The sequence below is a fragment of the Populus trichocarpa genome, chromosome 9, assembly GCF_000002775.5.
Source record: "Populus trichocarpa isolate Nisqually-1 chromosome 9, P.trichocarpa_v4.1, whole genome shotgun sequence".
NCBI lineage: Eukaryota > Viridiplantae > Streptophyta > Magnoliopsida > Malpighiales > Salicaceae > Populus > Populus trichocarpa.
In genome coordinates, this window is record NC_037293.2 from 856,308 (window position 1) to 881,238 (window position 24,931).

At 34.6% G+C, this 24,931-nt stretch overlaps 1 protein-coding gene across 15 annotated transcripts; it reads left to right on the forward strand.

Moving 5' to 3' along the window:
- Nucleotides 1–26: 26 nt before the first annotated feature.
- Nucleotides 27–23,818, forward strand: LOC7496467 (uncharacterized). 15 transcript variants are annotated; one of them, XM_024608672.2, is made up of 25 exons: nt 33–559; nt 2,429–2,596; nt 5,225–5,299; nt 7,544–7,622; nt 7,957–8,021; nt 8,229–8,318; nt 8,451–8,540; nt 8,686–8,772; nt 9,090–9,173; nt 9,964–10,083; nt 10,326–10,354; nt 10,450–10,582; nt 11,317–11,790; nt 12,044–12,573; nt 12,684–12,747; nt 12,865–12,961; nt 13,097–13,269; nt 17,285–17,410; nt 18,143–18,213; nt 21,249–21,311; nt 21,782–21,854; nt 22,786–22,905; nt 23,021–23,098; nt 23,296–23,346; nt 23,454–23,818. In XM_024608672.2, exons 1-25 carry the CDS (start codon nt 287–289, stop codon nt 23,553–23,555), a joined length of 3,315 nt encoding a protein of 1,104 aa, XP_024464440.2. In that variant the 5' UTR covers nt 33–286; the 3' UTR covers nt 23,556–23,818. The 15 variants fall into 15 exon arrangements, 10 of the variants coding, with proteins under 10 accessions (XP_052311730.1, XP_024464442.2, XP_024464443.2 ...); XM_024608673.2 differs by lacking the exon at nt 7,544–7,622 and having other exon boundaries at nt 32–559; nt 7,962–8,021; XM_052455768.1 differs by lacking the exon at nt 5,225–5,299 and having other exon boundaries at nt 32–559.
- Nucleotides 23,819–24,931: the final 1,113 nt, after the last annotated feature.

Sequence of the window (24,931 nt, forward strand, 5' to 3'; positions counted from 1 at the left end):
TAACAATTATTATTTTTCATGGATGTTATTTTTATTCCGGTAAAAAAATAATACCTTATTCATAAACAAAAATCGCCCGCAGCAAAGCGCGGGCAGTCAATCTAGTAAATAACTATAACGGAGTTTAGAAACTGGAAAGCATCAAATCCGAATTCAGTCTCAAATCCAAAAAAATAAAATGGAATCGAAAGAGAAAAAATAAATAAATAAATAGAGTGTTTAATTTAAATGGGTACTGTTATTGTTGTCGTAGTAGTAAGGGTAGATCTCAGAGTTTGGAGTTAAAATGCAGCCGAATCTGTTCCCATTCGGTAGCGTATTCGGGAACCCGTTTTTGTTAAATGCTGATTTAGGAGAAGAAGGTGTTCGTTTTGGATTTGAGAGTTCTAGATTGTTCTTTTTGGTCCCCTTTTTGTTGTTGCAAGGCGGAGGCGGAGGCGGAGGCGGAGGAGGAGACAGCGGCGGAATGGATTTATCAAAAGTTGGCGAGAAGATTTTGAGCTCTGTTCGCTCTGCTAGATCTCTTGGTCTTTTGCCTCCCACCGTTGATCGCCCGGAGGTATGTATATATGTAGCGTTATTATTATTATTATTATTTTTTAAATTAATGCTGTTTGCATTTGCTAATTTGATTAATTAATACTAATTCTAAGTTCAATGTTTTTGATTTAATAGCGATTTGTGAACCCTAGCAAATGCAATCTTGAACTTTGTAAAAGAATAAAAAAAAGTAGGAATTTTTTTATAGGAAGAAAGCTTGTTAACCTGACACGTGTGTCCAGTTCCTCTTAGTGGAATTGAATGGGGCATTGCTAAACTTCCTATTAGTAAATTGGGGTTGGCAGGCAAATGTCTCATCCTTTTGACTGGTATTTACTGGATCCATGGTGGAGAGAGATATTGTTAGACGTGGAAGGTCATTGTTGCCAAATTTTGGGTGGAGCCTGATGTGAGTAATGGAGATTTATCAGAAATGGTTGAAAGACTTTATGCTGCCTCTGAGGCTTGATGTGAGCAGTGGAAATTTTGCTCTTTTAGGTTGATTCTTGGTGTGGCATGTCACTAGCAGAGGACTGATTCTCCAGTCTTCTTGTTTGTTAGGGATCTGAGTTATTTTTGGGTCTACTTGTTAGTTAATGATATTAATGTTTTTATAGTTAATTCTAAAAGTAGCTAGTGCTGTTCATGGGAGTACTTTCTATTCAAAATGCCAAGATTGGGATTTTGGAATTCATGCTACTTCTCTTGTCATGCTTTTGATGCATTGGAGATTCATGAAAAAGATGGTGTTCATTGGAGGTAGTCTTGAAATGGCTGTTTTAATCATGCTCTTGTCACAGGAGTTTTTTTTTTATTTGGGGGGCGGGGGGTGTGCTGGGGGTTGACAGCACTGCCTTTTGATGGAAGCTATTTGGAAATTGGAAGGCAGTTGCTCCTTCCAAGCTTGTTTTTTCCCCTTCTCTTCTTTTTTGTTCTTTTTAGGAACTGGTGTTTCGGAGTGTGTTGACCACTGACAATCTTGGAAAAAGGGATGAAATCTTGATCAGTAGAATTTTCCTTTATAAAAGTGTAGCTGAATGGATCTTTACCATTTTTACTTTAATGCTGTGGGAGCATGTTTTGAAGGACATGGGTTCTTTGGATGCTTATAAGGTTAGTCAAAGTATGGAAATGGAGATGTATCCACTTCTGTACTGATTACAGCGTAGTTTTGATCTGATTCCTCTAGTTATTTTCTGACTATTGTGCGAGGAGCCTGATAGAAAGTCTTCAGATCTTTGGAACAGGAGTTTATGGGTTCTATCTAGTAGTTTTCATATTGAAAAAAAACAGTAGAGAAAGAAAAGTGAAAGTAATAGGGACCTGGTTGAATGCTAGTGGTAAAGGTCTATTTCTCTCTCTGTCTTTCAACTTTTCCTTAACCAACTCTCCTGTGGAAGTCTGGTGGCAAATTGGTAAAACTCTGAATTTTCTGCATCAATGGTTATTCAACATGTATTGTAAACACCCATCCAGTAGCCCCAATTACGATTATGAGCTAGAGCTATACCGTTGAAAATTCCCTCTTTCATTCAAAGATATACAATTGTTTATGACATGAATCTTTAGTTTCTGAGATTTAGTGCCACATCACCAGTAAGAGGCTTCTTTGGTTCAATCTTGAGCTGGTCATTAAATTTTACTCCAGCGAGTGATTGGCTTTCCATCTCTCGAACTGCTCACATAGACTATTATTTTTTTGGAACAGATATAGTAACAGTCTCTGTCATTTACTTATCCTCACTGTTAATCTGGAGTTCTTTCATTCAGATTGCTAAAGCTGTGCAAATTCATACTTACGCATGGCTTAACTCTTAGCTGGTGTGACTCTCATGCACAGGGTTGTGGAGATTACTTAGGCAGATTTTGATTCTCATTTCCCTTTCAGGTTCCAGCCCGAGCTGCAGCAGCTGCTGCTGCTGCTCGTGTGCTTGCAGGAATGCCTCCTCATCAGCGGTTTAATCTTCCTTCAAGTTCTGAAGAACTACGATCAATATACGGAAGCAGAATACAAGGTCACATGGTGGAGGAGCTGGAGGAAGACTTCTATGAAGAGGTTTCTACTTGCTTTTAATTTTATCCTGTTTTTATGTGGTATGTCAATAATGTTTTCTTGAAAATGGTTTATCTGTTTGAGAATGCTTTCTATAGTTTATTCTTAGCAAAAGACTTATTGGTAGAACATCACAAGTTATTTTACTTCGCATTTTCATGATGTGCTTTCATTTTTTTTTTTATATTTGTGATAGAGTGTAATCAATCATGGTATTAAATGCTCAAACTATTGGCTAGTCTAGTAATTTCCTAAAACCAGGAGGTCTTTGTAATATTCCCTTGGTTCAAAAGCAAAACACAATTATGTCTAGTTGAATCTTTTGAAAAAATCACTTTATTACCTGGGAAAATTTAACAGCAATTTGGTAAATGCTGATCAAATCACTTTTATTACTTAGGACAATTTAACGGCAATTTGTAAATGCTGGTCAAACAAGTCATCAATTCATTGTCCATAAGTGCTGTTAGAATTTCTGTTAGGACCACATAACCTGGCTCATTTTATTTCTCCCTTCTCTTTTAATCTAATGTCAGAAGATAATTGTCAAGTAAACAATTGCATGACTTACGATTGAGAAGAGCACAATTGGAAGGAAAACAATTGAATTTCTTGCTGCATCGAGACACTATTGAAATGTTGAAAAAAAAAATTGTCACACAATAATTCATCACTTGTAAGACTTTGAACCCCGAAGCTTCAAAACTTCTCATTTTTCCAACCACTGGAATCACATTTATTGTTTGGTTATAAACAAGCTAAAGGAACCTTCTCTTTCCTTGTGTATCACTTTTTATAGCAAACTTGCGGAACTTTTTAAGCACATCATAGACTGCAATAACTGCCTGATAAAAAAATACCACTTCAAACTTAGAGCTTTTAGAGGCCAACTCTCTCTCTCTCTCTCTCTCTCTACACACACACACTAGTGGATGTTGTAGAGTTAATCACTTTGTCAAATTGAATGGTGAGGTTTATTTTAAGGATGGTGAGATTGGATAGCTCTTCTTGTGATTAAAAAAGTTCACATTTGGTCTTCAAATTCCATGGTAATTTGCTGGTCATTTTGCTCCTGAATCAATTGGTTATTGGTTAGGTGTTTGGATCTTGCTATGTTTTTTGATGTTGGTTGGATTTGAGATCAGTAGACATGAGTGGTTGATGGTGAAATTGGCGTATTGACAAAGACTGATGAAGCAGTGGTGATTCAAGATGGAATTTGTTTGTGAGAAATTTTTTGTATGTTTTTTGGGACTTTTAAGGGAGAGGATCAATTAACTTTTTGTTTCATAAATTTAAGAGAGAATGCCAATTTTTGATTTTCAATATTTGGAAACACTGAGAGAAAAACCTGTTAGATGACAAAGATCAAACATTGACATGCTGGCACAATATGCACCCTCTTAACTGATTGATTAGCCTTTGATGCTGGCTCTTATTTGTCAAATTGTAGGTGAACCAAAAAATAAAAGAGGTGCATTATTGACTAATTGAACTAGATACAAGCAAATGTATGGGTTTTTGGCCTCATATAAGTCTTGTGGAAGGTAGCATTGTATGTGTAAATATAGTGGAGTCTCTATGAATTACTCACTGTCTGGCCACAAGAGAGATACCTCAGGTTTTGCTAGTTGCAGTGGTTCAGATGCCATAAAATCCAGGGGCAGGGGTTCTTTGAAGAGCTAGAAGTGATGCTCTTTATAGACCAGTTCCATCAAGTTTCTTTTCTATTAGCAAGGAAGAAAGACCAAACTAAAGAAGGTGCCAGCAGGGGCGTGTTTATCCGAACTTGTATCACCATAAAATTATCTTGTTAATGACTGCTCATGTTGAGAATAGCATGGCCATTATGGTAGCTCTTTATTTGACTGGCAACCATTTGATGAGGCAATGCCATATTCTTTTGTGTAATCCTACATAATGATCAAGTTGCACGTGCTCACATTAATGAGCGAAAGATGTTTCCATAATTTTCTTGGCAAGTTGTTTTGTAGGTGTCAATGCTGCAACTTAAGAGGGATTACATGTAACTCTAAGCATGGAATTCTTAAGAATGAAACCACCATTTGTCTCAAACTATGAGAATGCTATGGTTAAAATTTCTATGTTGATCACTTTTTTGGGTTTTGTGGGAAGGTAAAATTTTAAGAGTTTGTGGGAATGTGCCATTTATGCAGTCTTATGGCGTATGTGGTTGGAGAGAAATGTTAGAACTTCTAGGAATCAGTTCACAGGGAGAATTGTTGTGGGATGGGTAGCTTTTCTCTCTACTCTTCATTTCATGCTTTGTTATATCTGGGTGAATTGCCTTAGCTGATAATGGGATTGGGCTACTCTTTTATGATATATATATATTATTTTTTTAATTTTTTTTGTTTTCATGATTTGGAAAATGAGTCACCATCCAACATGATTTTGTAGTTCTTTTCAGCCAGTCAATATAATATTCGTTTATAAAAAATAATATCTTTTGCTGTGAGTTGTGTGACAAACATATGAAAATGTACCCTTTACACTATTGTGAAACTTTCTGATTTTATTTCTGCTTCTTAGAATATGAGTAGTTGCTTATGAATCGAGCTAAAAGTTGAGCTGATTTACTAAAAGGCTGCTGGGTATCATCATGTGCAGGATTTTGATCCAGTTAGGCATATTCTAGAGCATGTTCCATCTGAAGAAAACGAATTAATGTATTTTGAGGAACAGGTACTTCTTTCTAGAAAAATAGAATTGATATTTTACTCTGTTTGCATGTATTGCCATGATGTGTGTACTGAATGTTGCACCATAATTAGATGGTCTTTTGTAGTATCTCATGGTATGTATGATTATAATGTCATTATTATATGTTCTACATGAGAAAACTGATGGATTTAATGAATCATGAAAATATGAATATTCACTAAAATAAGATGGTCCAAAAGTTGCATGTAAATTGCACCATGCAATTGTGTCTGTCGTGTTGTATTCATCACTTGTACATAATTGGAAGAGAAATATCCAGTACTCTTTGATTATATTCCTATAACATATATGTGGGGTTCACTTAAGATAACTATCCCTGGACCTATATGCAAAAGGGAGGCTTATAATGTTGAAGTATACACATTGTGTTTGGTACTTTTTACTGATGATATTCTCTGAGGATTTGGGCACTCTAGAATGACATAAGGACTCTACATTGTGAGTTTTGTTCTTGATCTTCTTGCTAGTTTGGAGGATTTTATATTCTCCCAGCTCCCACATTCATTTGTAACTATTATCTACTTTTCCTTGTCTAAAAGAGGAAATATTTGAGACTATACGTGTAAAATATGATTTGTTAACTTTGGTGTTCAGTTTGGCCCAAAGTACCTGAATTTTGATGATTTGTCAATATTTTTTGGGCAGATAATATGTGGTTGGATTTTCTTATGTTCATCATGCTTATTGATCTTCTAACACACATACATTATAAGCAACCTACTTTGTAGACAAGCCTAAAATTTTAAGTGTTCTTTGCTGATCTTCAACTAGTTTCCCTATGCTTGTTGCTTTATTGTGAACCCATCAATAATGTGATGATGACTTCATAGTGAACTATAATGTCTAATACATTGCCCAGTTTTTCATGAGTTTTATTTCTGGTATTCGGGCACCCAAAGGGGAGCGTTTCATTTAATGGATGAGACCAGGGGCATGCCTTGCCATGTTATTTATGCTTTTTGGATGCTTCATATGCATGATAACCAATCCCTAGTCAAATGCACTAATTGAGTTTACATTAGTTTGATTTCTGGTGCATGGAACCTAAAGTGGGATAAGTAAAGGGGAACCTGCAGCCACAAATTTTGAATTTCTGGGAATTCATCAATTCTTATCTAAATATTTTTGACTTTCACTTTTCATGGAATTCAAAATCCTTAATTAAAAGAAAAAAAAATGAATCCCTGCTAAAAATTGAGAGGTATATATATATATATATATGTTTGAGTCCTATTCTCCACTATTGCCACTTCCATTATCACCATTCCCGCCACAGTTGGCCCTTGCCACTTCACCACATTTGTTTCCGTGCCTCTCGCTGCCACCATTATTGCCATCGGTACTGCTACCACCACAGCTATAATGGCTGTGATGGTGGTGGCAGAAAGACATCATGATTATGGTGGTGTCAGCAATGACAGTGGATGCAATGTGGTGGTACTAGGAGAGGTAAGTGGTGACAAAATGGTGATAACAGAGATAATAACTAAAATGGAGATGACTAACATCAGCTAATGCTAGCTCTCTTGTTCTTAAGGTTGCTACCAACACTGCTGTCACCCACTGCCATTTGCCACCACTGTCATTGCTTTAAGTTGCTTCTGCCATAATTACCTTCACTGTTTGATGCTTATTCCACATCCCATAAACTACTGAAATTGAACTGAACTAATAATTACCTCCAGTTCAGTTCAATTAAACTACTGCAAATACTCTAAAGTTATAGAACACTCATTCAAATCCTTTAGGGGATAATAATAAATTGTGATTTCCAACTCTTAGATATTTACCTAAAAGAATGTGATTGAAAGTGTGTGCACAAGTACAGAATTAGTCTGATTCCATTCAGTGAACTAGTTCTCCTGATAGGAAGTTACTATGACCATTCTTTCTTTGCTTTTGTGCAAAGTACATAAAGTTTATACAACTCAAGGACAAGTATAATATTGTTGAGAGTTTGATGATGGAGTTTATGCTTTTATTCATCAGTTTTATGGCTTTGATTTTTTTCTTTTCCCTTACAGATTCACAGAATTCCATACTCTTGTACACACCATAGCTGCCTGTTCATGTTTAAAGCTCATTACCGGTCTAAACTACTGCATAAAATATGTTGATGCACTTCATCATCACACAACATTGTTTTCTCAAATATTTTTCTCCAATTAATTGACTGCAATTTGACATGGATTCTTCTTTTTGTAGGCCACTCTTAGAATAGCTCAACTAGATAGAGTAGCAGAACGTTTATCCCATCATGTTATGGAGCATCATGAAGTAATGGGTGAGGTCTTATTAGATTTCATTTAGAAGAGAACATTTTGCTGATATTTCTTTTGATCAACTAATGTTCTTGCATGTACATTTATTAATTGTAACATATCTAACTCAGAGTTGTCTTGACAAGGTTTGCATTCTTCATCCTTGTTAAACTCCTTTCCCACTTTTGCATTAAACGTTTTCAGTGTTGATATGAACAAGTAATAATTTCCCTTGTCATTAATTTATTTCTGATAGGTAGGTTTGTTTTTATAGTAATTTCCCTTGTCCATGCATTTATATTGAACAAATAGAGAGACCTGCTTTTGAATGAGACATTTATAATTGCTTTTGGCCAGTGAAGGGGATGAATTTGGTGAGGGAAGTAGAGAAAGATTTAAAGGTTGCAAATGTCATCTGCATGGTAAGCATTTGTTTTCCTTACGTGGTTAACGAGCCTTAGTCAAGAATGATACTCGTAAGAAATGCATATATATTTTTTTTAATTCATGATGTGCATGCCCATGGGCATGTAATTTGTAGTTTTGAGGATGCTATTGTCATCAACGTCTCATCACTGTCAGCATTGCTTCTCTTTCTGGATCAGGATTTCCTTTATTTTGTTTTGCAGAATGGTAGAAGGCACCTGACTTCATCAATGAATGAGGTTTCAAGGGATCTTGTAGTGAATTCTAATTCCAAAAAGAAACAAGCTCTCCTGGTATGTTCATCTTCCTGGAGACCCTAGGAATAACATTTGAACATTTCATTTTTCATATTTATTTTTTCAATCCGAAGAAGTTGATGCTTTGAGCTCCATTTGGTAGATATAAGTTGTCCTTTCCTATTTCAGGACATGCTTCCAGTATTAACTGAGCTTCGTCGTGCATTAGACATGCAAATAGCACTTGAATCCCTGGTTGAAGAAGGAAATTACTGCAAGGTTGGTCACTGTATCTTTGGCTAGTGATGTCTTATGGTATTATGGCCTTTAGCTCTTCAACTTCCTTCTTTTCTAACAAAATGTGGTCTATTTTCTTGTTTATTGTGTCAAAGAGAATCATACTAAATTCTGTTTATTTTCCCAGGCGTTCCAAGTCCTATCTGAGTATTTGCAGCTATTAGACAGTTTCTCAGGGCTTTCAGCAATACAGGAGATGAGCCGTGGGGTTGAGGTGAATATAAATATGAGTTAAACATACATCTATTATTCTCCATCAAGCTTTGGTAGTACATTTTTTTATGCTAGTCTGAAAAAAAATACATCTACTATCCAAACCGAATTAGTCTCTGTTTTGTCTTAAATAATGCATTTATCAAGAAATCCAAGTTCACTGTTGATATTTCCCTATTTTCTTTATCATGCTTCATTGTTTCACCATTTTATTGTTTGTCTTGCACGTTTATTGTTAGTAGAAGCTCACATTGGTGAAAAACAATTCTACTTGAGTAGCTTTTCCCTATTCTTGTAACTGTTTTGATTTTCATACAGGTTTGGTTGGGGAGAACCCTTCAAAAGCTGGATGCACTTTTGCTGGGAGTGTGCGAGGAGTTCAAGGAGGAGAGTTACATAACAGTCAGTATATTGATCTTTTGTTGTGAAAAGGATATTTTTCTTACTCCAATTTCCACATGCATATAATTGTTAAAATTTCTGTTTTCTTGAATTGTTTCATGTAATTATATTGTATAAGTTGGTTTGTTTTATTCAATGCTTAATGTTGTTTTTATCTTTCTCATTGTAGCATATTTTTTCATAAGATGAGTTTTATATAATATCACGTGTATTATTAATGTAACTATCATTCTGGATTTGGGACATCGTTTCCTCTGTCAACTGGAAACTGATGGTTTAGCTGTTAAAGTTTCCGGGGAATTGTATCTGAGACTGAGGAATGGATTTCACTACTCCTGTCCAGCTGGGGATTTCTCTAAAGGGGTCAACTCCACTTGCATAACCATTAGACCATTGAGTAAGAAAGAAATGATAGCTTACTCTATGATAGCTTACTCTAGTTCTTATCTAACCACTCCCCTGTCCTTTTTTCGGGTTAACATTTGATTCTATTTCTACCAGACATTAGGTATTTGAGTTTTGAACCAGCTCTTATGCACCTGAACAAGGAATTCTTTCAACAACTTATGGATTGGTAGTATTACAAAAAACTTTTGTTTCCTCCCCCACTTGCATATTAGGTTCTTCTTGTTTTACATTTTCTCACAATCCTCATTATTTATCTATAGTAAACATGAGTAGTCACAGTATGTTACCTTGGCAAATTGCACTCAAAGAATCAATATAACTACTTGGAGTTTTGTGTGAAAAATTTGTGGATTCAAATGATTGATTGTTACAATTTGAACAGGTAGTTGATGCATATGCTTTAATTGGAGATATCTCTGGTCTTGCTGAAAAGTTGCAGAGCTTCTTCATGCAGGAAGTTTTATCGGAATCCCACTCTGTGTTGAAGATTATTGTACATGAGGTACACTCATAATTAAGATTTTATGCTTGACAATAGCTTCTGAGAATTGGAAGTAGTGGACAAGATATACATAGCTCAGTTACGAGTTTCAAGTCTAAAATCCTCTCTCTCACACGCACACTTGTGTGCATTTAATAATGCATGCTTTGAGGTTTTTAAATTTTCAACTTTTCTTCAGGGTTTTCCCCTTAAAATTCTCCTTCCTTTACATCTTTACTCAGATCACTGATTAACTTATGCAGGACCTGGAAATACAGATGCAGAACAATAGGTACTTTCTTTTCACTTTAATTGTGCTGGTATTGAATTCATCATAACCCTCAATTATTTTTATAATTTACATAACATTTTTTTCATTACATCCAGACTTACCTACAGTGATCTATGCCATCAGATACCTGAATCTAAGTTCAGGACGTGTTTATTGAGAACATTAGCTATCTTATTCAGGTTGATGTGTTCCTATCATGAAATAATGAACTTCCAACTGGAGAGTAAGGTAAGACTTAAGTTCTATCTCTTCCCTGTTTCTGTTTTTATTTTCCCTACTTTTTTCTGGGATGTTTTCAGTTCTCTCCACAACAAGGTCAGCGATTGCAAACTTTGATGGTTAAATTTTGTACCTTTAAACTCTCTTTTCCTATTTATGCTTTAGCCATTTCTTGTTTGTAAACTTTGGATGATTGCTTAAATATGTTTCTTAATTGGCATTGAAACAGTTGTTGGGCGTCATTTAACTTAATGGATCATCTTGAACTGTTAATGCTTTGGGCGTTGTTTCTGTATCTATAGTGTTGTTTTTTAGTTATTTTTAATAATTAATAATTTGTTTTTGTTTTCTCATTTTGACGAAACATTTTATGGCAACACTGTTACCAATCTTAGATGAGGCACATTCATTTTGGACTACGTAGATTTCTTACATGAAATGAAGCTAAACCATCTAAATGTAGATCTTTTATGCCAGCTTATAGCTTCTTAAATCATGAAATTTTATTTCTTCTGTCAATTGAAATCGTGGGGGATAATAAAAGCAGTGTGCGTTTGAAAGCTTTCCAAGATCACCACAGACAAGTTTCCTCCTCTTTTAATCTGTTTTAATTAAAAGACATCCTTTTGTATCTCTTATGTAGTTGTTATAACTAACATTGGTTATTTAACATCAGTTATGTCTTCATTTTCATGTGATTGTTTCTCTATTTTTAACCTAAAAAATTGTTCAATGTTTTTCAGGATTTGGTATTTCAAACATCTGATATGAAGCAAGATTCCTTAGGAAGTAATGGATCTCCTCAATCTGTAGATGGAATGCTTGGTTCATCTTCTATCGAGGAATCTACAACAACTTCTATGTATCAAGATTGCAATTTTGATGTAGATGAAACTAAAAGTAATGGTGGTGAAGCACCAAGCAGTGAATCCCCTTGGTATCATCTGCGAAAAGAGGCGACAACATTTGTTTCACAAACTCTTCAGAGAGGACGAAAGAATCTTTGGCAGCTTACAACAAGCAGAGTATCAGTATTGCTTTCTTCTGCAGTTTTTAGCTCTATGAGTGTGCACCAATTCTTGAAAAATTATGATGATTTGAATGTATTCATCTTGGCTGGGGAAGCCTTCTGTGGAGTTGAAGCAATTGAGTTCAGACAGAAGTTGAAGGCTGTATGCGAGAATTATTTGCTGGCATTTCATCGGCAAAATATTCATGTAAGTTGTTTGCCAGGGTTAGTTTGTCATACAATTTTAGTTTTCTTTGCTTGTACCCCTCATCTGTTTGTTGCGTGATACTTTCACGTTTCACAGCGTGAAGTTTTCTGTCAATAAATTCACTTCTTATTTATTGTCCTGGCACAATAGCATAACTTTTTTGTGATTCTAATAAATTTTTTCTTATCTAAATTTTGAATATCTGCGTTTTGAAACATAATGAGAATTTTAATATTCAGATTTTTTTTTTCAGGCACTCAAAATGGTATTGGAAAAGGAAAGTTGGCTGAAATTGCCACCAGATACTGTACAAGCAATTAGTTTTGCTGGGCTTGTTGGTGATGGGGCAGCCCTGATAGTTCCATCTCATGATAACTCCTCTAATGCAAAATTGCATCATTCTAACAAATCAGTGAAATCTGTTGATGCCAATAGCAAGAAAAGTGGATTTTCCTCTTGGATTAGAAGTGGAAATCCATTTTCGCCAAAATTAATCCCCACTTCAGTAGATGGTCACAGTTCTTCCCTGCTTAATGGGGCAACCGCCGTTGAATATGATGAACATGCAAATGATACGGTGTCTCCCCAAGGTAATGGTGCAAGTCATAAAAATGGAATGCCCGTTTCAGAAGATGAAAATGAAGATCTACTTGCAGACTTCATCGATGAGGACAGTCAACTCCCAAGTCGAATTTCAAAACCAAAAGCTCCTAAAAGTAACTCTTCACATTGTAAAACTGATGAAATATCTGCACAGACAGGATCATCTCTTTGTCTTCTCAGGTGGAATGCCATTTTGTTCTGTTAACTGATAGCTATTTGTACGTAGATGTTATAATCTGCAGCTATGCATAACTGTGCTTTACTGAACTGTGTTTATTTGTGGATGTCAGGTCAATGGACAAATATGCAAGGTTCATGCAGAAACTAGAAATAGTAAATGTTGAGGTTTTTAAGGTATGTTATTTTGTCTGCATTTCTTGTTTCCTTATCCTCTATTTATTTTAACTTAAAAATCTAATGGCATTTTTTTCTTCTCTAAATTGTTTTTCCTGATTCAGTATATTTTTGCAGGGTATATGCCAGTTATTTGAGATTTTCTTCTATTTTGTGTTTGAAACATTTGCTCAGCAGACCTCTAATTCAAGTGGAAAATCTGACTCTCTCAAATGTAAGGGTTCCTTTTTTCCTTTAATCCTCCATCCTGTCCTATGCTGATCAATTCTGATTCATTCATTCACCCCTAATCATAGCTGCTACTATTTTGAGCTAATGCGTACTCATAATTCATATCTATGTTATGCAGATCGGCTGAAGACAGCCATATCCAGAATTACACAAGATTGTGACCAATGGATAAAACCCCAGCTGACCCCTGTTTCATCCTCTTCACCCACATCTTCGAGCACACATATTCATGGAGATGTAACACCTGCTAGTCCTTCAAATCATTTGCTAGCCACATCCTTTGGTCTCAAGGTATTTATGCATCAACTGTCTTGGAAAAATAAAGTTTTTCTGAATAGAGAGATATTTCCAATCCTTTGTGTCCACCTACACAAGATTACTTGAATTATGCAAATTTTTGTATCTCTAAGCAATGATGATGGAAAACCAAGAAAGACTTCTAGGATTCATAGTTGATCATTTAGTTTATTATTCAAGCCTCTTAACAATTATTAGAAAATTTTATTTTTTGTACCCTTTTGGTTTATTTTCTGTTGAATATTTTTTATTAGGATTTTATTTTGTTTCTTATTTAGTAGTGTTGGGTTTTGGTTTTCTATTTAAGAATTCTTATTGCAACTTGTTCTAGGGTTCTATCATGGTTGTTGGTGTTATATAAGAGCATCCATGTTTTAAGTTTCACGAGAGCCATTGTATGATGATTGGGGATTGACAATAAAAATGGATAGAGATATTGTTTTCCTTCCCTGTATCACTTCTCTGCCTGGTTTCTCCCATTTGTTATCTTGTCTCCCTTTTTTAGTTTAGAATCACAAATGCAGTTGTTTTATGGTTGTGTTTGCGTTTGTGGTACCATGGGTCATTTTGGCATTCATAATGGTATTACTATTGTGATTTAACTAGAAATGATAAATACAAATACTTTAAAATTTATATTTCTTAATTTCATGAAGAAAATTCTTTTGTGCTTACCTCATTTATATGACAATATTTTAGCAAGTTAGCTTAGTACACTTGAAAGCAAAGAGATTCTTAAAACACTTTGCAATAATAATAATAATAATAAATCAAGATTAACAGTAGCAAGGCCTATGATATTGGTATGGACATGACGTGGAGGGATTTCTTCATAATTCTTAGCATAATAATGTTTATTGCATTATTTCATTAATGTTTAAGATTTTTAGGTTTTGAGGAGTTTAAGAAGAGTCCAAGATGTAATTTGATAAATCAAGTATAACTGTTAATCCGATTGTTGGATCGAGCTTAAATTTTGACAAAAGATTCTGAAGGTCTTGTTTCCTGTTAGGTTAAAATTTCATGATGATCGGAGATTGGGAAGGTCTTTAAATAAGGCTTATAAGTTATTGTGTGAGATTGTTATTATTTACCTTGTTGTATTTGAAATTGTTTCCTAGTTATATTAGGACTTTCAATTTAATTAGGATTTTACCAGTTATGAATCTTAATTCTAGATGAATTCTATTAGTTAGGTAAGTTTTAATTAAGAATCCTTTCCTAAAAGGATTTTAGGTCTAACTAATATAAATATGGATGTCTAGTTTATTTTGAGAACATTCAGATATAGACTATTCAGACTTTTAATAAAATACTAGAGAGTTTTCTCTAAATTTCTCTACAGCTTAGGTCTGTAACTTTAGTTCTTGAGAACCCTAGCTTCTGTCTAAGCTATATGCCATGTTAATTGGTATCAGAGCAGGTTGACCTTTTTGATGGACAGAGACGGTAGCAACCCACTCCACGTTACAAGAGTGGAGGCCCTCCAGGGCGCTATGCGAGCTTGAGAGTAGAAACTAGATCATTTTGCACTAGCTCACAAGCAAATAATGAATCGTTTAGAGCAAACCATAACAGATCTAACTCGGCTAATGGGTGACGCAAACATGAATCACAAAGAGGAGAGGAACTTGCTTGGAGACTTACCTCGAGGCAGGTTGAACCTCGTACCTATTATTGAATTTGATGAGATTCCTTTCTATGATGGAAGATTTTTGAAGAAAAAATATATTATCTGGTTGATAGAGTTGAAAGTTTACTTTTATTTCAACAAGATTCCTTATTATAAAAAAGAAGGACTTGTCAAACACAAGCTTTCTTACTATGGTGTTAGAGAATAGTAGTTTGAATTTCTAGACTTTATAACTCATATTGGTAGGTTTTTAATTTCATCTTAGCAAGATTTGAGACAATCTTTAATTTTAGAGTTTATATAAGATGATTATGAATAGATTTTATATCGGGTAGATAAGCAAATAGATTGTTATTATTTGTCTTCTGTTCAACCTTCTCGAATAGCAAAGAAAAAAAAAGTTTCAACATCACAACAATGACAAAAATAGTATTGCAAATATTACTCTACTTGTTAAATGTTTCATCTACTAATGTTGAAGAAGAAATCAAGAAAACTTCTAAATTAGTATCTTGTAGTGATTATAAAGATCTTGCAAATAAGAATATGGAGGACACGATAATTTCTTACAATTCTCCTAAAGATATTTTGAAAGATTATCTTGAAGTTTCTTTATATACAAAGGTTGAAGTATTGGAAGTCATAGATGATGATGGAGTCAAGTTTGAAAAAAAAAAAAGAATGTGTGAAGGAACTATAAGTGAACTTCATAGGAACAAAAAATATAACATTAAATATGGATTTTTCTTTAGCATACAATCATCATAAATTAAATTATTTAATGAATATGTTGGCTATAATGCATATTCGAAGTATTTGTTCCTTTAGAGTGGAAGAGTTCAATTCTTGATAGATAACTCAAGGGTGAGTTTTTTGGAAGTACACAGGGGCTGACATGGGGGCATAATAATGTTTATTGTATTATTTCATTAAGGATTAAGATTTTTAGGTTTTAAGGAGTTTAAGATGCAGTTTGGTAAGTCAAGCATAACTTTTAATCCGATTGTTGGATTGAACTGAAATTAAAAAAAAAAGATTCTAAATACCCTCTTTCCTATTGTGTTAAAATTTCATGATGATTGGAGATCGGGAATGCCTTCAAATAAGGCTCAGAAGTTACTGTGCAGGATTGTTTTTATTTGCCTTGTTGCATTTGGATTCTTTCTCCTATTTAGATTATGACTTTCAATTTAATTAGGGTTTACTAGTTAAGAATCCTAATGCTAGATGGATTTTATTAGTTAGTTTAGTTTTAATTAAAAATCCTTTTCTATAATGATTTTAGGTTTAACTAATATAAATTGGTATGTGTAGTTTGTTTTGAGAACATGTAGATTCAAACTATTTAGATTTTTAATAAAATACTAGAGAATTTTATCTACAGCTTAGATTTGCAACCTTAAAGCTTGAGAACTCACTCCTATCCATGCTATATGCTGTGTTAGGACATCATTTGTAAACCACAGCACCCATGGATCATTGTGTAACCCAATGCATGTTATTTGATTGTTTTCCTCTCCTCTCTCCCACAATCTTCAATCTCAACCTCCATCAAAGTAGACATCAATAGTCTGCTCTGCCCAGTGCAACTGTTTTGATTTTGAAGTGTGAGTCAGGCATAAAGACCATCACTGGTCATGATACCCAACAATGCAGGGTTATGCAATAGCTGATTATAATTTGTTTGGTATTCATGATATGCCCTTGATGGTAGGTAGTAGATTGGCACTCGTTTTTTTCCTGCTTGTGCTTAGGGAGAATCATCTGCCTCTTTTACATCGGACCTTTATTTTATTTATTTTTTCTCTTAGAAAACTGATCCTTCTGTCCTAGCTTTGGCACTGGAGGTATAGGGCCCTGCTGAGAAGGTCAAGCATACGCATTACAAATTACATACATACAAAAATATATATATGTATCAGGAAATTAGTGTTGTAAAATGTTTGGCAAGTGTATTGGAGTTTTGACTCTCCTGGATGTCCCATGGCCATTATTTTCGTTCACATTATAATTCAGTCTTGTAAAACAGATCTTGTCAAAAGCAGATTTTGCATTACAATGGTTTGGTTAAATGTTTTGTCAGTGTGCTCCTTTAACCAGAATTGGAAAATTAGGTTTATGCTTGTGTGGAGAGAGGGCGGGGGTGGGTTGCTCAGATGAAGTGGTATGATATATGTGATGCATGAAAACAGATATAGCTACACAATTATATATTTTCTTCTCACTTTATTTGTTTGTTTCAGTATAATGAATGTGCGGTGGCTTCTTGATTACTATGAGCTCTCAATTGCTATCCACTAAATTTGGCTGTTTGGATTTACCAAAGAACTGTTCTGTAACAGGAATGCCTACAATAATATGACCATTGTATTGCAGGAAAGATGTGCTGCTGCTGATGCCATATCTCTTGTTGCTCAAATATTACACAGATCTAAAACTCATCTTCAGTCAATGCTTCTTCAAAATAATCCAGCTATAGTGGAAGATTTTTTTGTCATACTGGTATATTTCCTTGTTTTACTGCATTGTGGAGCATCTTATCAGCCATGATGATTTCAAATCTTGCTAAATTAATTTGACACTGTATTGATGGGAAGTTGTTAAATTGGATATTTGGTATCTCTTATGTTGACATAATGAGATACCGTAGGAGAGAAATATGCCTGTCCAGGTATTATTCCATGTCCAAATTTAGCAGGAAAACCATCGGACATCTCATAAAGTAAATCAGTTTTCCAATTGAATACCAGAGCTTGGGAGTTTGCTTACCTATCCATGTATGCACACCATGTTCTGATTGTTCCATTTTCTAGGTTGTTGTATAGGTCAAAAAGGAAATGAGCAATGGTGGAGTTGAAACATCCAAGTTTTGAGATTGTTGTTGGTTAAGCGAGAGGGAGGACTTGATTGGCTTCCACCCTACATTTCTTACCATACCTATGCCATCTATTTTACAACGTGCCCATTACTTGAACAGGCATACTCATTTTATTCTCTCTCTCTCACTCTCTCTCTCACTCTCTCTCTCTTTTCCTTTCCTTTCCTTTTAACCCTAATGAGTAAAGTTGTCCAACAACAAAGTTTGGACCATAATCATATCCCCTTACCTAACCTTCACAGATTATCTTTTCTTCTCAGCTTGTTTTTGTCTTTACATGAAATATGTGCTTTTGGTCCTTAATTTAGATACAAATGTTTTCATTCCTTTACTGTTGACAAGTTATCTTTTATCAGGTGGATTCTGTACCTGATCTTACAGAGCACATACACAGGACAACTGCAAGATTACTTCTTCATATCAACGGGTAAGTCCAGAATTGAATCATGTTGATCAAGCCCTTTTAGATTTATTTAACCATCACACGCTCTTCTACTTTAATGAACTGAATAATTTCCATGAATCCTTATCAGATGCCCATGGCCATCTCCAATGGAATTTCTCACTACAGATACTAACTTATGACTTTTATCCTTGTTTTAAGATACATTTACATTTGATGGAACTGTTAATCTTTTGTGTACTTCAAACTACTCAAAGGTTCCTCAAAGCAGCCTTTTGAATGGCAAGTCAATTCCTCTATCAAATAAAACTTGCATAACAATAATACTGGCAACCCTATTAGCACTCAAAAATCCTTGAAGTTGTGATTTGAGTCAAAGAAATCAGCCTATAGCATAAAATGGAACCGGCCTACTGCCAATTAAATAAAAATTGCAGCTTGTTAATGGAGTCAAAATTAGGAGCCAAGGGAAATATGATGCAGGATCATCTGCAAATCCTATTTACAGGGCATGAAAATTTCAGCAGGGGCCGGATTGACCTAAATATCATATTTAATGTATTTGGTGATTAGATTAATCAGTTTGTTATTGGCAATGGAAGCAGCAGTCTTGAAACTCATAAGGAGCACTTTAAAATTGCTTGAGTGAGGAATGCACATAATTCGAGACAATGAAATCTGAATTTAATATAAAGGAGGAATTGCAGCATCAAACGGGTGAGCTGTGAAAACGTGCAGGTATTAATTGTTTTGTCTATGTCACACAATTGCTTACAAAATATACTTGATATTTATCATGTTTAAAATCAGATTTGAATGGTTTGCAACATCACTCAATAAGAACCTACCTTGAAGAACTAAAGTTATACGCAATGATCACTTCCACCTTACATCTATAAAAAGATGCGATGAGTAGTATAAAATCATAATGAAGTTGATCAATCTTTTAAAGAGTTTGGAAATTCAATCAATCACAAAAGATAGCAAAAATACTAATTTGTTTTTATTAAAAATAGTCTTTCTCTAAAAAGTGTCTACAAAAAAAATATTTATACTAGAAATAATTCTTAGTTTAATAGGATATCCTTAATAAATAATAATAATCCAATGAATCAAAATTTAATAATGACTCTAATATCTTTAAAATGTCTAATAATAACTAAAAGATAAATAAAACAATAACCCAACTAATTTAAATAAGACATATTGTTTTCATAATCTACTGGTAGAATTAAAGCTCAATTTCAAACATATGGTTCTCTATTGTCTTAATGAATTAGAAGGCGTGCCATATACTACTAGAAAACTATAGATGTTTACTTTCCAATGCAACTAGAATCACATTAAAATTTCTTTTGTAGCTTCAATTATGACCAAAACATGAAAGAAAGGTTAAAACTGGTAGACTTGAATCTTCTTATTCCAATCTTTTTGTAATGCCGGAATGCCCACATACAAATCCTTGTTGAACATGAATTAACTCAAACAAGGCTTGTACTTCATTATTTAATATTTTCTTGAAGTCTACCTTAGCTTATGTGTTTTGAAGAAGTCCATTAAAAAGTTTTTTTGAATCTCTTAGTCCTAAGTCTTGTCACTAGACCAACTTGAATTTTTAATGGATTTCTTGGTGTTGCTTGGATCGCATCATTTCCTCTCTTCTCGAAATGATTCGTTCTTGAATCATCACCTATATCAAATAAAAAGAAATAAAAAAACATTGAATGTAGCACTAACATCATACTCGTCTAGTTGATCCATTTCTTAGGCATTGTCATTAATCCTCTCTATGATCTAAAAATGATTATCTTCTCGAGGCATCAATTTTGATTTCTATGTTCAGGAAACCTTTTTTTTTATATGCATCCAAACCCAATCTCTTGATTGAAACCTTACTAATTTGTGCCCTCTATTAGCCTTGCATGTTACTTATTTTTCTTCTCTATCTTTTGCCGTGTATCTTTGCATATAAGTCTTTCACCACCTGAACTTTTTTATTACCATTAAGACTAATCTTTTCATTAATAGGTAAAATAATCAAATTTGATGATGTATTACTTTGGCTGAAGCCTTCAAATTTCACTCAGCCTCACATCCTCATCATTATTTTGTAATACAGTCTGCTTGACTTCTATTTTTTTCAGCTTCAATTGATCTTCATACACTTGTCTAGGTGATTGAAAATGGTGCAAGTGTGTATGTTTTCCCATCCTTTTTCATTGTATATCTATTTTTAAACCTACCATGCTTGATTTTCCTATCAAATTATCAAGGTCTCCCCAACAATAGGAGTGCAACATTCATAGGAACATCTCATAAAACCTCCTTCTTATATCTCCCTGCTGAGCATAGTTTTTAAACCCGACCCGGTATAATGATCGGGTCACGGGTCAGATGGGTTGACCCGGGTCAACCCAAAAAAAGAGAGGAGAACTTGCAAACGTCTATGCCGCAATCTCTAAGCAAACTGAGTGGAAACATCGCGTGTTCCCATTATTTCAAGAAATAATAAAATTCTCATTCAAATTATACAAGTCGTTGAAGGACACCACCCACTTGCAGATACTCGACACCCTTGATTGTTTACCTCAAACTAAAATAGAGTTAAAATCTTCCCTCCTACACCTCCATCACATCCATCACATGGGCAGATTGTCTACTAAACTATGAAGAGTCTCCGCCCAATTAGCCTCCTAATTACTCTACTAATTGACTGTTAGCGTAGGTTGTGGGCAACGAAATGAGAGGGAAAAGTCTCTGTATGGCTGCCGGCTGCTATGAAGAGGCATGTGGGTACAAATAACATCAGCTTCATCTAACCTTATTCCCATATTTGAAATAATGATCAAGAGTCTTCTGCTCATCTGCTCTTCTTCGTGACTGAAATGGCGTTGAAGATGATCAGTTTCCCATGTAAAATACAACCTAAAATTTAGATTCCATGAACCTTGGTTACCTATTAGCCAAAAAAAATTAGCTGAAGAATATATAATATTTCTTTAGTTACAATATTTGTCTGGGTCATTAATACCATCTTTGACACCAAGCACTCTTTACAGGTATGTTGATCGGATTGCTAATGCTAAATGGGAAGTAAAAGAGCTTGGGCTAGAGCACAATGGGTTTGTTTCATTCTTTCGTTTTATATTAATAATCAATTCATTAATATTGTTCAAGTTTATGATCTCATAACTTCCATACCATTTTTCTTTTGTTTCTTCTAGTATTTGTAGTGCAATTTGTGCTATCAATCGAAGTTTTTGATGCACTGGTCTGTTCACCAACTCTGGTTGACTTAGGGTTGAGTTTCTGTTTGATGATAACCCATTGCTTTGGAGCTTTTTTTTGGTCATGACCTTAGTCCTCTCCCTTTCTGCTTTTTCCTTTGTGACACCCCATGCTTGAGCTTGACCCATGTTAATCAATGGAATTAGGGCTTCATGTTGATTATGTTAGCTTTTGATTTTTGATATATGCGGACATGATTTCCCTTGCAATTATTTAATATGACAGGGATTACTTTTACAATAATTATGTATCTAGCAGAATATACTGCTTTCATTTTATAATCTCCTTTTGGGTATATTGACAGGTATGTTGATTTACTGTTGGGAGAATTTAAGCACTATAAAACGAGGCTTGCACATGGTGGTATTCACAAAGAGGTAATGGCTGATCTGCGTCTCGTGAGGAGCAGCATCCTCAAAATTTTTGAATACAGAATGTACAACTAGAAATTCATCATTTGTTTTCTTGCTAACTAAATATTTGGTAGATTAAAATCTGAACGAATATGATGTTTTACATTCTGGATACAGGAGCACTTTGAATGCATGTGTCTGTGCACATCTACTGATAAATAAATGGGTTTCTTAGGCTGGCTAATTTTCTGGTAGTAACTCAGTTAACAATCCTCCTAATCATTGACCTTTCCTGATATAATTGGCATAATTTTCTTGTGTCCCTGTACTCTAAACTTGTTGTGATGATACTAAGCAGGAGGAAAAAAAATATTAACATGAAGTACTTGCAAATCATGGATGTTTAATGAGCACTTCACATACAATAGTTAAGTTCTGTGTTTCTTAGCAGTGGGGAGACATGATGTCAACTTTTTATGTAACACTAGGTGGCTTGGGATATGTGGAATGGATTCTTTGCCTTCTTTAGTGAGCAGTGGGCAAGTGGAGGAGTTTTTGCAAATGTTTTTGTGGGTTTTGGGAGGGGGAGGTCCTTAATCTTTTATGGATGTGCTATGTTTATTGTTTGGATGGAGTAATTACTCTCTTTCCAAAGTGTAGGGGCAGTTACAGGGGTGTCTTTAGCAATTATTTAGTGGGACTGCAGTGCCTTTTTTCATGGTTTTGTTTCTTGCTGCTTACTTTTCTTTATCTTGTCATGATTCACGATCTTTGCTTTTGTATTATTTTCTTCTCATTATCTAATAACATATTCTTTTATCTATAAAAGAATTATTTAACTAATAACTTCCACTCTTGTGACTGACTCTGTTGTAATTTTGTACTAACATAAATGTTTCTTTTCATGTTTCAAAATGTAAATAACTAATTAGTTTAAACTATTCTATCTTCCTAGGTTCAAGACCGCCTTTTAGAATATGGTCTCGAAATTGTTGCTGAAACCCTCATTGAAGGTCTATCACGGGTGAAGAGGTGTAGTAATGAAGGACGAGCCCTTATGTCATTAGATCTTCAGGTTCTCTCATAGCTGTTACCAAAAAAAAAAAAAAACTGTGTTTCCTTTTTGCCCCTACTTCTTTTTGCACCTCCTGAGAAGTGATAAATTTATGTGCTATCTAAAATCCTTTCAGGTATTGATCAATGGCCTACAACATTTTGTCCATGTAAATGTCAAGCCAAAATTACAAATGGTTGAAACTTTCATAAAGGTAAGACCTGGTATATTCTATCCGACAAGTTCTTCAAAAGTATATTGGAGGAGAAATGTTTTAATAGTGACGTTGGAGGCTTGCAGTTTGACCAATTTGCCTCGTTTCTTGAATGCCTCTCTCAGTTAGAAATGCCTAGGCAACATATTCATTATCAAGATTATTAATCGGTGTTCTCATTCTATCAACCAATACAGGCTTACTATCTTCCAGAAACTGAGTATGTCCACTGGGCTCGAGCTCACCCGGTAAGAAATATTCTGCGCTGGCATTAAGGAAGTGTTCTATAATTTTCAATATACTTTTACTATTTCAATCTGTCTATTAATAACACAAATGCACATTTCCTTTTCAGGAATACAGAAAAAATCAAATTGTTGGGTTGATCAACCTCGTTGCTACAATGAAAGGTTGGAAGAGGAAAACCAGGTTGGAAGTCATAGAGAAAATCGAGTGAGCTGTGTGTGACTTTGAACAGTCATGCTAGGTTTTGGGTATATAAAATCTTGCACTCCACATTTTTTTTTTCTCCCTTTTTTGTAACATGAATAATGTATATTGCAGAGTCTCATGTCCTTGATTATGCTAGGTTGTATATCGTGTAATATATGGTTTTACCATATGTGGGAATGTCAAATGTAATTTTGAATCACGTTATAATTGAAATAATGGATCTTGTAAAACTATGTTTATTAATCAAACACTTTTAAAATTATGGTAGTGGTAGAGTTTAGTTTCAACTACATCCGACCACTCTTCTATGGATCCTTGTTTTGTCATGCAAAGCAAATCTTGTCTTCCCATTCTTTGCCCTCTGAACTGCTGCATTATTATGCTGTGCAATAGTTGTCTTTTCTTCCCTTTCTTTGCTTTGTTTTCTACTGTAGAACAGAAGGTAAATGAAGAAAGAACTCATGAGGAATGGCATGTCAACTTTGCAGCCACAATGTTTGATTGCTCCATTTCTCTGGATTCTGGTGGTGTTCAATTTTAAAGTATAAAAAGAAAACGTTAATTTTATAGTATTGAAGAGCATTGATAGCTGAAATAGCATCTTGTTTTTGGAGGAAAGCTTGATTTTTATCATGAAGCACAACAAATTTCATTATAATCCCGAATAGCAGGAACATCTAAAGTAAGTCATATTTATAAATCTCATGCTTCAAGTTGCGATCATGGATAACTTTGGAAGGTTCAATCATTTTAGAACAACCCTGGACTTGAAAGAATCACCAAAGATGATTCTTTTGAACCTCATTGCCTCTTTGCTTGGTTGGTCTTGAGGATTAGAGGGTTGCTAACATGGCTTCCATTTGCAAGTAAAGTCTCTTCAAAACCTTCCCTTGGTTGTTTTCCACCATTGTTAATTGTTTTGTGTAGTAACAACCTCTGTTTGGCCTTGAAAAGTTGCTCTAATACCAATTGTTTAGGACTTGCCTTAACAAACAGTAGTTTAGAAAGAAATTTGAGGGAGAAAAGAGGGAATTAGAGAGAAGAGAGTTATGAAATTTCTGCAATTGTTCTTATATTATTTCTTGAATGACCAGCTTTCTGTACAATGCTTGTTTTATACATCAATACAGCTGATTACTAGCTATAACTAACAACCAGTTTCTCAACTAACTACAAACAATCAACTGATTCCCCTTCACGTGCAGAACTGTTGCTTTTGGTATTGCCTATACAATGGATAGGTGTTATCATTTATTGTATTTTTTTTTTATTATCATAATTTCACACGTAAGAAAACAAGTCCATGCATGAAGGTGGTGAAATTCTGCTCCTCTCCTTTCACCTTTTCGTTTATTAAGCTCACTTTGTGGTATAAATTAG

Coding starts and splice junctions, on each gene's coding strand:
- LOC7496467 (XM_024608672.2), top strand. CDS start 287: ATGCAGCCGAATCTGTTCCCATTCGGTAGCGTATTCGGGAACCCGTTT. Junction 10,084..10,325: donor TGAAGATTATTGTACATGAG/GTACACTCATAA, acceptor TAACTTATGCAG/GACCTGGAAATACAGATGCA. Junction 10,583..11,316: donor ACTTCCAACTGGAGAGTAAG/GTAAGACTTAAG, acceptor AATGTTTTTCAG/GATTTGGTATTTCAAACATC.